Source organism: Gymnoscopelus microlampas (genome assembly GCF_963454915.1).
Source record: "Gymnoscopelus microlampas genome assembly, chromosome: 16".
Taxonomy (NCBI): domain Eukaryota; kingdom Metazoa; phylum Chordata; class Actinopteri; order Myctophiformes; family Myctophidae; genus Gymnoscopelus; species Gymnoscopelus microlampas.
This window is the reverse complement of record NC_139953.1, coordinates 44,738,960-44,756,459: the sequence shown is the minus strand read 5'-3', so window position 1 is coordinate 44,756,459 and position 17,500 is coordinate 44,738,960. Positions and strand designations below refer to the sequence as shown.

At 46.3% G+C, this 17,500-nt stretch overlaps 1 protein-coding gene across 1 annotated transcript in view; it reads right to left on the bottom strand.

Annotated features, from left to right (window-relative positions):
- Positions 1-17,500, bottom strand: part of LOC311063095 (lysophospholipid acyltransferase 2-like) — a gene marked incomplete at its 5' end in the record, with an annotated part of 62,312 nt that overhangs the window by 6,716 nt on the left and 38,096 nt on the right. The window contains 5 exons of the mRNA XM_084082304.1: positions 1-160; positions 1,369-1,423; positions 2,713-2,768; positions 3,765-3,860; positions 5,326-5,403. The exon at positions 1-160 is cut by the window's left edge and continues 24 nt beyond it. Coding sequence (XP_083938430.1) covers positions 1-160; positions 1,369-1,423; positions 2,713-2,768; positions 3,765-3,860; positions 5,326-5,403 — 445 coding nt within the window. The remainder of the gene's footprint in view (positions 161-1,368; positions 1,424-2,712; positions 2,769-3,764; positions 3,861-5,325; positions 5,404-17,500) is intronic.

Below are 17,500 nucleotides of genomic sequence, written 5' to 3'. Positions count from 1 at the left end.
TAGCTTCCAACTGGCTTTCCTATTGGTCTCCAAGTCTCTATGGCGACAGGTCCCGCCCTCTATGAAAGCGATGTAGTCGTTGTAGGAGCAGGTGGGGCCGGCCAGGATGCCCATGAAGTTACAGTTATAGGAGAAGTACTCTAACAGGCTGGGCATCCTCCTATACGTGTACACACACACGCACACACACACACACACACACACACACACACACACACACACACACACACACACACACACACACACACACACACACACACACACACACACACACACACACACACACACACACAACGTTACAGTTATAAGAGAAGTACTTGGCATCCTCCTTTAACACACACACACACACACACACACACACACACACACACACACACTCACACTCACACTCACACACACACACACACACACACACACACACACACACACACACACACACACTCACACTCACACTCACACACACACTTTTCAACCTGGCGTCTCTATTATGACATTATAGGTGACAAGTTTCAAAAGTTTTCAACATATTACAAATAACTGATTCGCAAGCTCACCGCTTCGCGCTGTAATGCGGTGAGAGCTTGTAAATCGGGTGCACAGCACCGGCATGCAACTTACACACAATGCAAGAGAGTGGTTGAATACATTATACAAATATCAATTCTGAAAATAAAAATCACCTGTTCCACCTATTGCCCTCTGGGAGGCGCTACAGGACAGACAGACTCAAGGTATAGTTCCTTCCCCAGAGTCATTACCATATTGAATGCAAACATGCACTGATCTAAAAATAGCAGATCTACAAGTGTGATCTACAAGTGTGGCAACAAGTAGAGAACTTGTAGAACTTGTCGATCTGTAAATAGTGAATATTTGTGTGAATATATTTATATTTTTAAAACGAACATTTTTTACCCCAATATTTGCTTCTGGCGGGGTGGGGGGGGGGTACCTGGAACAATATATTTTGAGATGGGGGTCCACGGCCAAATACATATAATCTTGGGGACCCTTGACATGAAAAAGTTTGAGAACCACTAATTATAGCAACAGAAGTTTTTGTTTAAAAAAAACTGTTAGGATTTAGAAGGCATTTGTAGAATCCCCCAGAAGAAAAGATTTGAGTTACAAATGTTCGCTTTAAAAAAAGAAATATTCAAAGATTTGCACAAACTTTCATGAAGCGGAGAGCTTGCATATCTGCTATTTCTGAATAGCCAAAGTATAAGATAATGGTTAAAGTGGTCAGAATGACAGATGCTTTCCCCTGGTCTTAATGGGTTATACTGGTGAAACAGAACGTTTGGTCTGGGAGGAGACCAGTTTGATGTTCAGCCAAACAAGCAAGTGAAATGTTTCTCTACAAACCTTATGGCCAGGATCTTCTGTCCAGGTGTGAGATGCTGCTCTTTACGGGCCATGCCTGTTGGGACGAAACAAAACACTTAAACCCAAATAAATGTTTTAAAATGCTGTTGTTTTTTAACTCCAATCTGTGCTTCTGGGGATCCCTGGAACAACATATTTTGAGATGGGGGTCCGTGGCCAAATACATATCATTTTGGGGGGTCCTTGACATGAAAAGTTGCAGCACCACTGATATAGCAACATAATGCTAGGATTTAGAAAACATTTTTTGTATATGTATTTGGCCGCGGACCCCCATCTTAAAATGTATTGTTCCAGGGATCTGCATAATTTTATAATTATTGTTATCATTATAATTTTTTGTTTTATCTCCACCAGACCCGGAACAGCCCAACGTGGGGATTATGTTTTCATCCCTGTCCATCCGTGTGTGTGATTGTGAGCAACTAATCTTGGACACCGCTGGACCAATAGACAGGTTTCCTGTTAGTAAACATTGAGAGGAATATGACCGCGCAGCTGCGGGGGGAAGCCTATGGGTGGGTTTGGAAATTACGCACCGGAGCACACTCGCCTATTAGTTTGTATTGGCCAGTGCGCTCACTGCCGCTCAGGGCTGTATTTTCGAACGCGCCTTCCACCCCCAGGCATGCGCAGATTGCGCATTCTGCTCTGTGATGACGTCGCTCGGAAACCCGTCTATAGACGTGAAACTTTCCAGAACGATTTCACTTCCACCCACAGCAGGCACCAGAAATGCTACAAATGTTCAATGTTGTTGCAGAAACATGACCCCCCCCCCCCCAACAAATTAGGCACAAATGGTGTCGTGAGTCATGTGACAATGTCCGCCAAACAGGGTTTTCATCCTCCATGGTGTTTGCCTGTAACCGTATACCTGTACATTTCTTTACCAAAGAAAAAGCCATACTGTATATCATGACATCCAACGTCCAATCATACCCCAATTGGAGTCGCACGTTATCGCACACTGTAAATAACTGATCTACAAGTTCCCAATACATTGCCTGTGACATGTTGTGAGCTTGTATAGCCCATCTTTCATTCAGTAACATTATGAGATCAATCCCTCGCTTCATCTGTCATGAAAATCCAAGTAAACAAACCATAAAGAAACTCGATACGCCCAGTCGTTCGGATATGCGGTTATCCAGATCTGGATCGGCGGTGGGACATAGGTGTGAGGGCCAAATAGTAATCTATAGTTCTTTATATATTCTATATACGGTAGTTCTTCATACTATATGTATATGTTCTTTAAATGGTCTACAGAGTTCTTCATTTATATAGTTTACAGTAGAGTCCTTAAAAGGACGGACTCACCATCGTGAATTTCAAACGCCAAGCTAGTGATCTTCTGTGTAATCACCATCATGGGCCTGAGAGAGAGAGAGAGAGAGAGAGAGAGGGGTACATTAAACATCGTCAGATCGCGTTTTGCCCAAAATCAAAGCTCATCATAGGCTTATAAAAGACATTCAGTATGGTCAGGAGCACGCAGAAATCCCACACGACAGGTGGGAACAAATAGTGAAATGAGAGTATTTTTACATTTCTTGTTTTTCCGCTCTGTTCTGTTTGAGGGAAACAGAGGACTATTTTTTAAGTAACAACTCAGTTTCTTAGTCCGTCCAGACCTTACCATATATTTACATTACTTTTGCGCAACATTGTCATATGACAAAGTACCAAAAAAAGGTCATTCAATAATAACTATTAGAAAAAAGTAACTGGAGATACACAGTGTCTGCCCGACAGCAACAATATCATGTGTGCACCCAAAGAGAAGCAGAGACAGACAGACAGACAGACAGACAGACAGACAGACAGACTGCCGCCTAGAAAACCCGAAAATCTGTGCATATGTACGGCGAGTCCCACGGTGGGCGTAACCGGTTGCAACCCGGAAGCAGAGCAGTCCCCACGACAGGATTTACCATTCTGTGCCTATCGGTACATAACTCAAATGGCGCTGAGTAACGTTCGGGACGGCGTTCGCTTTAGCTCACTCGGTGGTCCCTCACGTGGCTCCAGTTGGCTTGAGACTGTGCGCCTCCGAAATGGTTTAGTTAATGGAGGAGATGCGAGGCGGCTATGCACGGATTTTCGGGTTTTCTAGGTGTCTATGCACGGAATGACAGTCCATGCAATGTATACACACACACACACACACACACACACACACACACACACACACACACACACACACACACACACACACACACACACACACACACACAGACACACACACACACAGACACACAGCCACACACACACACACACACACACACACACACACACACACACACACACACACACACACACACACACACACACACACACACACACACACACACACAGAGGCAGAGACTTACCCAGTGAAGTCAGCAGAGTACATTCCATAGTCGAACACATAGACTCTGGTGATCTGGCAGAAACTCAGATATCCAAGAGCCACCACCAAACAGTACCTGCAACAAATAACATACTGTAAGACCTCTTCATATAACAATATATGGAGAGATTTTGTTTGGTTTTGTTTTTTTACTCAAGTAAAAATCACAATTACAAATGTAGGAATACTCTGTTACAAGTAACAGGACAAGCTGCAATGGCCGAATATCCAATATAAAATGTGGCGCTTTGATCACAAGATTAACAATTGCTTTTTTTTATCCTCTGGGGGACGGCCACTGATACTGTTGTTGTTTACAACGGTCTGATGATAGATCAAAGGATCTACATTTTCTGTGACCACAGTTGAAAAGGTTAAAAAATACGAAAGATGCGGGCAGTGTGGCATTTTAATAATGTATATACTCTAATAAGTGAAAGAGTTAAGACTCTAATAATGTCGGGATTTTGCTGTATTTTGTCATATTTATTAATCTATGTTTTCATGTTGATCAAATGTCGGGTGTGTAGGCTGCTGTAAACATGCGCTGTCACTGGCAATCAATGGCAGCTGCTAACCATGGGTGTTTTGGAGGGGGGGGCGCGGGGGAGCAGCGTCCCCTCAATTAAAAAAATAGCATTTGGATTTTGATCAATTTATTTAGTTTGTTTTCATATTACATTGACACAAAGCTGTCACCGAAACCTGCAGCAGACAAGGCCAGGCAGAACGCGTCCATCGATTGGTTGTGATATCGCCCAGACAACCATGGTTGTCAGGGCAGGGTTGTTGTAAGAACAACCAACAAAACCCACAACTGTGAAAAAAGTCTTGTTGAGAGCAAAATGAACGGCCCAAGGTAAAGGTAATGCTTTACAAAGTTGTAGTAAGAGGAATCCCCTCATCTGACTGACGATCTTGTCAGCGTCGGATAGCCTAGTTAAAGTAAATGAAATTTTCTCCGGTCAAACCCCCCATTCAGCTAAATCCATTCTGCGGTTTTAGTGGCCTTGTAAAATAAAACCAGCAGCTACATTCTGTCTTACCGTTTCGTCAGTAGAGTTGCAGCTTAATTCCATACATTGCATTTATTAGATGCATACACAGCCACAGAAAACACAATGCATTTTCATTCGTTTTCAGTGCTCTTTGTGTAAGATAGGCTTACAAGACCTTCCATAATTAATTGCACGACATGGTTCAGCTGTTTTAACTAAAACCGCCGTGGAATCCCTGCCCTGGCCGTGACCCAGGGGTAGTGGGAGTGACGGACTTCGGTAGCCTACTCCAGTGGTTCTCAAAGTGGGGTCCGGGGACCCCAAGCTAAATGATAGATTGTTAGGAACCAAATGGACCCTTATTCTGTAACTCGGAGAGTGTACAAATGGAACCAAATGGACCCTTATGGGTCTGTAACTCTGAGAGTGTACAAATGGAACCAAATGGACCCGTAATGGTCCATTTGGTTCCAATTGTACAATCTCAGAGTTAAATTAACATTGATTTTACAATATAAATGTCTGTCTGTCCGTCCGTCTTACTTGTGCATGTGTTCCACTCCCGCCAGGATCATGATGCCATAGGTCAGCCCGCTCTGGACCAGGAAGTGCAGTGCGTACCTGCAACACAAGAAGTATGCACGTCAACACTGCCCTGCCCGACCACTTCGGTCGGCCACCTCGGGGGGCGACTGATTGCCTCGTCGCTCAAGGGTCCTTCTGGCCGATCTACACGGTAGGCTGATCTGTTCTGGCCCCACAGTGGTGGAATGAACCCACTGATGTCAGGACAGCAGAGTCACTGCCCATCTTTCACCGCAGGGTGAAAACCCACCTCTTCAGGTAAACACTACCCGTCCTCTTCGCCTTGCCTACTTGTTGTTAACTAGTTGTACAAACTCTTGTTTTATTGTTTTATTGGATCTTGTTTATTCGATACACTTATTTGTTTTAGCTCTTGCTCATTTTGTCATTTCCTATTTTGTCTCATCTGTTTATGAAATTAGGTAGCTGATATATTGCACTTTTACTTTAACGCTAGGTATACTCTTGGTTGCTTGTTTTAGAAGAGAATTGTAGTTTCGTTCCCTACCTATGATGAATGCACTTATTGTAAGTCGCTTTGGATAAAAGCGTTTTTTTTTTTTGCTGAAAATACAGATCACACCTGATTTAATGGCACTGGATGAACGATTGGGCTAAGTGTAGAGCACTTTGTTTGAACGTAGTTGTATCCCAAATCTCCATGAATTCAAGGCTTCATGGGGTGTGTAATTAATAGAAAATATGTATTTTTTGGGGTGAACTACTCCTTAAGTACAGTACTCAAGTGTACTTACTGTGACTGTCCACCACTACAAATTTGAATAGTTTGACCAGGCTGAGAATTCTCACCTGTCATTTGAGTCACAGTCACAGTAAGGGTTCAGGCTAATTGAGCATCTGGTAGATCGTAGGATCACACTTTTTAATAGGCTCTATGCACAGCAGCCATATTGGAAATAAATTGGGCCTCTTCTTACTTCCTTCACAGGTGGTACTAATGAAGGCTCTGTTCCATTCTGGTCAGGGTGCTGATATCGTGCATGTTGGCTCACTAGAAACATTCCATTTTGGTTCCCAAATGGCCCCTTATGGTGGCTGTGTAACTCTGAGAGCGTACAAATGGAACCAAATGGACCCGGTCCATTTGGTTCCATTTGTACGCTCTCAGAGTTATGGGGGTCCTTGAAAATAAGACAACCACTATGCCACACTAAATGGAACACCTGGCATTGGTAACACCTGTGAAGGAAGTAGGGAAGGGGCCCAATTCATTCCCAATATGGCTGCTGTGCATAGAGCCTATTGCCTGTGAGTTTGGCCTTTCTTCCTGCTCCTGCAGAAACCATAGAAGAGTACATCAGACGAAACATTGACCACATCATCACAGAGTGTGATACCCAATTTACTTCCCTATGAGTCATCTCCTCTACCCTGCTTGGGCTAGTTCCCTCTGTCAGTTCCAGGAAGGTGTAAGAGCAGACATCTTCATAGGAAATGACTAACGCTGATCTGGGCCATCACCAGAGATGAGAGATTTATCAAGAAGTGTGATCTTCTGAGGTGCGAATGTTCACACGTTTCTCAATTAGTCTGAACAATTTCTGTGACTATGACAGGCTCCCCGGCCCCCCTAGTAGTTGTGGCCCTAAGCAACCGCATAGACTGCTTATGCCAGTGCCAGCCCTGGTGTTTATATAGGTCTAACTAGATAGCATTTGGGACACTAAATCATAACTACAGTTAGTAGACTACAACTATAGTGAGTACACAACTGCTGACACTGAACCTCATGAGTCTCACATCAATGATGTCACCAGTGTGCCCTGGTTGTGCTTTGACATCTCTCTTATAAAAAGAATGTCAACTAATTGACATTGATTACAACATTGTAATGTAGATCTTGGACAACGTACATCTGGTTGAAACTTCATGTCTGATCGAATTACAACAGGAAACTGTGATTTTTTTTGTTGAAAATGGCCACCATCTTGAAAACCAGAAGCCATATTGAATTTTCACTGGCACCATTGAATTTATCATGTCAAAATACATACATTTTGATAACTAGATCATTAAATATTCATTCAAGTTCCACACTGAATGAATTGTTATACTTTCTTTCTTTTTTCTAAGAGAGTGATGTCAAAGCACTTTGGAAAGTAGACTGACAGTAAATGGGGAGAGAGATGGCGGGGGGGACACAGCAAAGGTCGACGGGATTGGGAGTCGAACTCACGACATGCTGGATTACCAGCCTATGTGGTACAGTATGTACCTGGGCAGCAGGCGCCCCTGTTTTACAAATTTTGATGTGACGGCCATCTTCAATTTTTAGTTGGCTAACCTTTCTGAAAAAGTAGATCCTAGCCATTATTCATGCCAAATTGTACGCTTGTATCACAAAGTGAACGATTGTGTCACTAATCTGCTGCACTAAGACAGACAGACAGACAGACAGACAGACAGACAGACAGACAGACAGACAGACAAGGGAGGTTAATGAGCCAGGCATCGACCCTGCTGCTATTCTTAACGCCCGCCCGGACTTTAATGGACGGCATCTTTTTAGGGCTTAATGCTAAACATGGATTGAGCCCTGGGGGAGAAAAGCTAAAGAGCTGACCCTATTGGCGCTGTGCTGATGCATGTGTCCCATTGGTGTATTGATAAACCCTCATTTGTAACGCACAGTACAAAACGCTCTATTTAAAGCGGCACTGTCATTTTTGACCCAATCTGTAGCCTATGGTAGAGTATACAATATAACATATACAATCGGGGTGGTTGTATTTTGTCTCCCTGCTCTGCTGTTGAGACATTTAGAGCGTGTCAAAAGTCATGTTTCACCTAAGACACAGGATCTATCACGAATGTTGATCTGATGGTCAATATTCTATTTATCCCCTGAGCAAGCAGGCAGGCTCCATTAGCTCATTGGTAAAAAATAATGATAAATCACTTGCACAGGAAACCGGGTTCAAATCCGGGGTAGAAGAGGGAAGTTACATAGTGCAGCTTTATATTAACCAGTGGTGTAAATTTCTACTAAAAGTAGCAATACCACAATGCAGAAATCATCTTCTACTAGTAAAAGTCTGGTATTCAAATATTTTTTGACATAGTTTTAAATCTCTATGGGAGAAATGAATGGGGTTTCTATCTGTGGCAACACAAAATGTCCGCCACTGCTATGCCCTATATAAAACCAGTGGTTCCCAAACTTTTTAGCTCAAGACCCAAAAGAGAAATCAGACGTTTGCCCCGGACCCAAACTAGTGATAATAGCAGATCTAAAAACACATTTTGATGGACATTATTATTATTATTATTATTATTATTTTCATTTTTATTTATGAAATACTTTTGAAAAATGTTCGAATAGTTTTTAACATATTGACTGCCGTTGACGTCTATAGAAGTCATTTCAAATCCAACGCTTGACTGCCATTGACCTCCATAGACCCTTGGTTCTCAAAGTGGGGTCCGCGGACCCCCAGGGGTCCTTGGGGGGGTACCAGGGGGTCCCCAGCAAAATGTGTTAATATAGCGTCACAATAATTTTAACCTTTTATACTTTGGCTATTCAAAAATAGCAGATCTACAAGCTCATAGCGCGGCACCGAGTGCCGCGCTATGATCTTGTAGATCTGCTATTTTTCAAAAATCTTGAAAATGTGTGCAAATCTTTGAATATATTTTCAAAGCAAACATTTGTAACTCAAATCTTTGCTTCTGGGGGTCCCTGGGACAAAATATTTGAGATGGGGGTCCGCGGCCAAATACATATCATTTTGGGGGTCCTTGGCATGAAAAAACTGCCATAGACGTCATTTGGTGTTTTCAGTGATTGCGATAGACTGATCCTGGGACTACCGAAGAAGAATACACCCAGAAATCACGTGATCTAAACAAATTCCAGCCTGTCCGGACTAACGTTATCAGATTTATTAAAAAATACATTTATCTGATTTTTGTGGGTCTCAGAAGATTAGTAAAAACGCTGGCGGTGGCGGATGAATGAATGAATGAATTCCTGTCAGTCAATGTGTTAACCCATTGAGACCTGAAGCCGATTCTACATGTCTCCTAAATCTCAACAGTATTCTGAAAAACGTATGTTTCTATATCAGTGGTGCTCAAACTTTTTCATGTCAAGGACCCCCAAAATTATATGTATTTGGCCACGGACCCCCATCAAAATATGTTGTTCCAGGGACCCCCCAGAAGCAAAGATTTGAGTTAAAAATGTTCGCTTTAAAAATATATATATTCAAAGATTTGCACACATTTTCACGATTTTTCAAAAATAGCAGATCTACAAGCTCGTAGTGAGCTTGTATATCTGCTATTTTTGAATAGCCAAAGTGTAAAAATAATGCCTTTTAGCTCAAATCTAAAAATGACATAGTTCCAGGTCTTAATGGGTTAATTGTCTCCGCCAGGCCGAAAGGCATGGCGAGAGAGTATGTTTTACCCCCTGTCCGTCCGTCCGTGTGTCCGTGTGTCCGTCCGTCATTCGATCTGTCTGTGTACAGCTAATCTCTGGCACCGTTGGCTTGCTCGCAGCCAAACTGTGCACACATAGTCCCTGGATACCAGAGCAGAACCTCTGCCCCAATTTGTTCACAGGGGCCTGTTATAGCGCCATCAGGAGGCCGATTTGTGCAAAACACATGTTTTGACAGTACTACTACAGATTTTGTCCAAAAATCCCGCAAATCGGTACACAGTATCTCTATAGTCATTAAACGAAACGGGTCTTTCAGATTTCTCATATTCCATCCTGATTGGCTAAAAATGTCTTCCAAAGTTTGCAGGAGTGCTCCGTTTTGAACAAAATGCCTCAAATCATGAACACAGCATGCAATTTCCGTGAAATTTTGCACGCACATTCCCATTAGGCCGAGGAAGAACTACCATTTGAACATTTTCAAATCAGCCACATGGTGGCGCTATAACAGGCCGATTCGTGTTTTTACCTATAATTGCACCGATCTGTGTAAAACTTTGTACGCACACTCCCTATAGGTCAAGGAAAAACCTTTGCCCTGCATTTTTCACATCTGCCTTTTATAGCGCCACCAGGAGGCCGACTTATGTAAAACACATTTTTTTATGTAGCTCAAAGCGCAAGTTCAATAAAGAAGATCCAAGACGCTCTATGTCCGTAGCTCCTCCCCCGAGCTACGTCACTCCAGTTCCCACGCTGTCAAAACCTCTCCATTCACAAATCTAAGCAAGCGCCGTCTGGCGCCTCCTCCTATCTACAGCCAGCCAATCGGCGTGCGGGCTCCGTTTATCAAATATCTCTGCCTCTGACATGTCATTCTCTTCTCAGGCAGCGATCAAGCAACAAGCATTCTATGAGCTTGCGTTGCCGTCCAAAAAGAAAGTACCTCATTTCCGAAAATCGTAGTTCTACTCGCGCTGCTCATCATGTCCTCGGACGATGAGTTTGGTAGCGATATTTCTGTGCACGATGACATAGTGTCCGACTCTCAGGGCCAGCCCAGGAGAAGCTTCAGGCTGTCTGGCAGGCAGCCGGAGAGGCCCGTGGAGGCCGTGCTGCAGCAGCAGCGGGTTGCGTCCAACGTGAATCCAGCTCCAGGGTTGTCCGCCGCCCAATTGAGCATCCTAGCCGAACTAGCCGCTGCGGCCGTTGCATCCGCCCCCGCTGCCGAGCCGGCACCTACCCCCGCCGCCGCAACCGCGGCCGCTCCCGCCGGAGCCGCCACCAGGCCATCTAGGGGGAGAAAGAGGACCAGGAAGTCCACCCCCCGCCCTCCACCTCGACAGTCCAGTCCGAGGCCCAGTGGAAGCGGCGTGGTCCCGGTCCAGCCCAGGGCTAACGACATGCAAATGATCCTCGATAATCTTCACGCTATCAATACCCGTCTAACATCTCTGGAGAGCGGCGCTGCTCCTGCGCCTCCAGTCGCAGTTCCCCCAGCGGCGGTTCCTCCTCCCGCCGCAGTCATCCAGCAGCCCGCCGGGGAACAGGTTCTCCCACCAGCCCTAGAGCAGCTTCCCCAGTTCTCCCTGGCCTCTGCCGTCCACCTCCCAGCCCAAGGTAGAGCCTACCTTCCCCAGGCTTCTAACGTGTCCCCCCGCCTAAGATCTAAAATCATTCAGGGCAAGAACATCAACCTGGTCAGCATCCTGCTGCCCTCGCCTGAGTGCGAAAGGCGAATAGCCAAAGGCGATAATTTCGCCGCCGTCCTAAAATCCTCCGATCCCCGGCTGGCAAGGGATATTTCAATCGGGGAATTCTTGGTGGCGTTCGGCGTCTACCGAGACATCATGTGCTCAGTTTTTCCTGATAGGAGAAAGGAGCTTGACTCCTATCTAGCCCTAATTGGGGATCTGAATTTAAAATATGGAAAAAACATTTTTTTCCAATACCACAAAGCCCTCTCGAGCAAATCTGCGCTTTACATCTCCCAGTACAACTCCATTATTGATTGGTCTATTTTAGATACCGAGCTACTGGTATTGATAACCGGGGGCCAACAGGCGATCACCTGTTTCACATGCGGCGACACCGGCCACACAGCTCCGCTTTGCCCCAGAGTGCCTCTCCAGCCCTACGCAGCCCCGGCTCCTCAGCCCGCCAGCGCTCCATGGTCGGGCCAATGGGGCCAGAGAAACGACAGAATCGGACGGTGCATGTCAGAAACGGCAGGTCCCTGTGTAACAATTTCAACCTCGGCATTTGTTCTCAGTCAAATTGTGGCTATTTCCACGCTTGCAGCGCATGCGGAGAGGCGCACCCGAAGTCCGTCTGCCCACGCTTCCCATCCCGCCCCCGCCCGCCTCGGAAAAGGGAGTAGGATGGTTCCAGGACCTGCTGCGGGTCCACCCCTCAACCCCAATAAATATCAGCACGCTGGCCGGCGAGCTGGCCGAGCACCAAGACACTGTCTTTGTTGATTATTTGCTTTCAGGTCTATCTCAGGGTTTTAGAGTGGGTGTTCTCTCAGACGTGAGCGAGACGTTCGTCTGCAACAACCTGCAATCGGCTTTCAAAGAGCCCGAAATTGTCTCTCAATTGCTCGAGAAAGAGCTGACCAAAGGTTATCTAATCGGGCCCTTTCGCGATTCCCCTTTCACCCTGTTTCGCACTAGCCCCCTCGGCATCGCCACGCGAAAATACTCCGGGAAAAAAAGGCTAATTTTCGATCTGTCGGCCCCCCGCTCAGGCCCCGTGCCGAGCATAAATAGCCTGATTCCACCCAAACCTTTTTCATTGCACTACGCAACGGTGGACCACGCCATCAAACTAATAAAACTAGCCGGCCAAGGCGCGTGGCTCTCCAAAGCAGACATTACGGATGCTTTCAAAATAGTGCCCATCCACCCATCTCAGTGGCACCTTTTCGGTGTTAAATGGGAGGGAAATTTTTATTTTGCGGTGAGGCTGACTTTCGGCTGCAGAAGCAGCCCAGCCCTGTTTAATCTGATCGCAGAACCTCTTTGCTGGATTTTGGTGAATAGAGTTCGCGTGCCCTCAGTAGTGCACCTACTCGACGATTTTCTGCTCGTCGACCCGCCCAAGGACCGTTCAGGTGCCTCCCTGGCAAAATTAAAGTCCACTTTCTCCTCCTTAGGCATCCCCTTGTCAGAGGAAAAAACGCTTGGCCCTCTAACTACCATTGAATTCCTCGGCATCACGCTGGATAGCTGTGCCATGAAGGCTTCTCTGCCAGAAGAAAAGCTGCTGCGCATCCGCGAAATTACGCAATCATACATCTCCAGCGCTTCTATATCCAAACGCCAACTTTTGTCGCTGCTCGGGCACCTAAATTTCGCCATGCGCGTCGTCCCTCAAGGGCGGTCATTCATATCCAGGTTACTGGCCCTAGCATCATCCGTCCCTAACCTGTTCGACCTAGTGTCCCTAGACGAAGGGTGCAGGTCCGACCTTCGATTCTGGTCTGCCTTGCTTAATGATTGGAACGGCGTTTCGTTTTTTTATGACGACGTGGTTCACTCATCAGACTCCATGTCTTTCTTCACGGACGCGGCGCCATCCGTGGGTTTTGGGGGGTATTTTTCAGGCTCATGGTTCGCAAGCGAATGGCCCCCCCAATTCGCCGACCTCTCGCCTTCCATCGCGCTTTTCGAAATGTACCCTATTGTAGTCGCCTGCTCAGTCTGGGGTCCGCGGTGGCAGCGCAAACGCATAACGGTGCTCTGCGATAATGAAGCCGTAGTCAGTATCATCAACCGAGGGCGCTCGGCATCGCCAGATATCATGTTGTTCTTGCGGCGCCTCACTTGGCTTTCCGTCATTCATAATTTTATCATCACTGCGCGCCACGTTCCCGGCCATTCTAATCTAATAGCTGATTCTCTCTCTCGTTCCAAATTGCAGGTTTTCCGCAGGCTTTGCCCGGATGCCTCTCCAACCCCAACTCCGGTTCCCCCGTTCTCAGCGTTAATCCTCTCCTAGGTAACCTTCTCGAATCCGTCAGGTTTTATATGAGGAAAGGCTTAGCCGATAGCACGATCGCCTCTTATGATTCGGCCTGGAAAACTTTTGCTTTTTTTTGCCATTCTGTTAACGTGCCGCTCTTCCCCGTTCATTCTACTACTGTTTGTACCTTTATTTGTTTTTGTAAGGACGTGAAGAAGTTAAGCTCCCCTTACATCCGCAGCCTAGTTGCTGGGGTCCAATTTAATGCCAGGTGCCATGATCCTTCTTTTCCCAGCTTGTTTTCGCACCCTGCAATAAAATTGATACTGAAAGGCATAGCTAAGTCGTCCCCTCCTGTCTCCGACAACAGGCGCCCTATTACTCTTTCCATTCTCCATGCCATGATAATCGTCTTAAGGTCCGGAGTCTTTACTCCCTATGTAGGCGCTCTTCTAGAGAGCGTTTTTCTCCTCGCCTTTTATGGGTTCCTAAGAAGCGGGGAATTCACCACTCAGAACCTCTCTTTTAATCCCGATAAAGACGTTGCTCTTTCTGATCTAGTTTTCCATCCCGATTATTACATACTGAACCTTAAACATTCTAAGGCAAAAGGCGCTTGCTCCGTAATCGTAGCTCGCCTCGACTCTCTATTCTGTCCGCATGCCTCCATGCTTAAGTATCTCCTTCTCAGGGTCCCTTCCCCTCAGTCAGGCCCTCTCTTCCTAACGCCCGCAAATAAGCCCTTGTCCAAGGCATGGTTTGTTACTCAAGTAAAGCTAGTGCTCCTCAAATGCGGGCTCTCTCCCCAGCATTATTCGGGCCACTCATTCAGAATAGGCGCAGCTACTTCTGCTGCCAGTCAAGGTCTCCCTACAGCATCTCTCCAGCAACTGGGGCGCTGGTCCTCATCCGCGTATGCGTCCTATATCCGACCTGACGCCGCTGCTATTCTCTCCGCGCAAAAAGCGCTCGAGCCCTGACCTCAGCGGTAAGTGCAAACTCTCATATAGCTGGTGGTGGTTCATGTTATTGCTAATCACGCTGGTCGCGTGCGTTTTCCTATAGCTCCCCTCTTATCCCTCTCTCTGCCGGCCCAGCTGGCCCTATACGAGCACGCCCCGGCTCCCGCACCTAACCTAGCCTGAGCCCTCTCTGCCGGCTACTGAGCCTAGCCTGAGCCCTCTCTGCCGGCTACTGCTGTCCATCTCCGCGTGGACGTCTCCCTGCTCTCTAAGAGCTCTAGCCTCAATGCTGGCTACACTTCTCCTCCCGACCATCAATGCTTGGTCGTTCCGCTCTTAGGAGCTTAGCCTCAATGCTGGCTAGATTTCTGCGTCCGTATTAGAGTCGGACATCTATGCTATTTCTAGTAGCTTCTCCCTCAATGCTGGCGGAATTTCGCTGTACGTCCAGCCCCTTCTATGCCATTTCTAGTGGCTTAGCCTCAATGCTGGCTAAATTTCCGACCGTCGCTGCACGGTCTCGCTGTGCTCCCTAGTAGCTTTAGCCTCAATGCTGGCTTAATTTCTGCGTCCGTGGATATTCCGGACATGATCATCCTATGCTATTTCTAGTAGCTTCCCCCTCAATGCTGGCGGAATTTCACCTGACTGAAAAGGGTCAGTCTACGAGCGCCTCACGGCCACTCGCCTACTCGGCCAACCGCCTGCCCGGCCTCGCATCTCCTAGCCTAGAAGCTGGCTACTTTCGTGGCCAGAGGCCATCCTATGCTATCCACTCTCTCCCCTTTTGTTTTTCCCGCTAGTCGCCATTCCATTGCTCGCACATTTCGGTTGCCGTTTAAAGCTTTCTCTTTCCTGTCATCTATCCAATCGTCACGGTGCTTCTCTCAACCTGACTCTTATTTTGGGGCTCCCTCTCCTATTCCTATCTGCTGTTTACATGCAAACGGAGTCTGATCGCCAAACCTCGTACATTTGCATAATAAATGTTCCATTGTTCCAAATGAGCGTGATCTCTCTTTTATTGAAATGTAGCTCAAAGCGCAAGTTCAATAAAGAAGATCCAAGACGCTCTATGTCCGTAGCTCCTCCCCCGAGCTACGTCACTCCAGTTCCCACGCTGTCAAAACCTCTCCATTCACAAATCTAAGCAAGCGCCATCTGGCGCCTCCTCCTATCTACAGCCAGCCAATCGGCGTGCGGGCTCCGTTTATCAAATATCTCTGCCTCTGACATGTCATTCTCTTCTCAGGCAGCGATCAAGCAACCCTCCTCCATCCCCAGCTCCACCGGCGCTGCCCAAGAGCTGAAAGGAGGTCGATTCTCTCACTCCCACCACCAGCGTCCAGACTCCAGGGGGCTCCCTCTCCTATTCCTATCTGCTGTTTACATGCAAACGGAGTCTGATCGCCAAACCTCGTACATTTGCATAATAAATGTTCCATTGTTCCAAATGAGCGTGATCTCTCTTTTATTGAAATACTACTCCTTCCAATTTTATCCAAATGTCACGCAAATCGGTACACATGATCTCTATAGTCATGTGATCACGACGGATGTGTTTGATTTTTTATATTCCATACTGATTGGCTAAGATTGACCAATCTAAAGTTTGCATTATTGGCTTGTTTTGAACAAAATTCCGCAAATCATGAACGCACCGTCCAATTGCGCTCAAACTTTGCACGCACATTCACACTATGTTGAGGAACAAATGCCACCCTTTTAACATTGGCCTGTTATAGCGCCACCAACAGGTCTAATTTAGCGAAACACATGTTTTTAACAAAATGCCTCAAATCATGAATGCAGTCAGTGTCCGATTGTCGTGCAAGGCCTAAGAAGAAATGGCACCCTTTTCACGTTGGCCTATTATAGCGCCACCAGGAGGCCACAATAGCCTACCTGACCTGGCGGAGACCTGTGCTCCGAGGAGCACTTTTTCTAGTTGGTATCTGCTATTGCTATGCCCTTTAATCCAGAGATACAGTAGCAGGCCTCCATTATTAAACCTGACACCATCACAGCTCTGTTCGTAGTACGCTCCTAACGTTCAGTCGGAGCTCCGCTACTACTTCCTGTCTCGGGTTTCCACGCAGCCAATCAGCAGCGCAGACAGATGACACCTGACCGTTTATAAGCGTTTATGATGTCTGGACAAGAAGCCTCTCAGTGTGTGTGTGTGTGTGTGTGTGTGTGTGTGTGTGTGTGTGTGTGTGTGTGTGTGTGTGTGTGTGTGTGTGTGTGTGTGTGTGTGTGTGTGTGTGCGCGTGTGCGCGTGTGCGTGTTATCGACCTGCTGGGAAGCTGCCGGACTGCTCTCACACTGCAATATGAGAGAACTAACACACCTGGTCCCTGCCAGACAGACAGACAGACAGACAGACAGACAGACAGACAGACAGACAGACAGACCAGATTAAAATTGGTCTGATCTACAGACCAGATTAAAATTGGCTTTTCTGATCCCCCTAGTGACTTTTAAGAGGATTGCCATGGGCACACTCTCCAGCCATCGCTCCTGCTTTGACGAGTAGCAAATGCTGTGATCTTAGTTTTATATTAGTTTAGTAGTTTTATTATGTACTGTTATTAGCCTTTTAATAGTCTGTATTTGGTGCTATTGGTAATAGGTTTTTGGTATTACGGATGTCATGTTTGTCTTTGTTATGTCCTGTATTGTTGTTACTGGCAGAGCTGTGTAACATTTATTTGCCTCTTCTCTTGGCCAGTGCACACTCGTAAAAGAGACAATGGTCGTAATGTGATTTTACTGGTTAAATAAAGGTTAAATA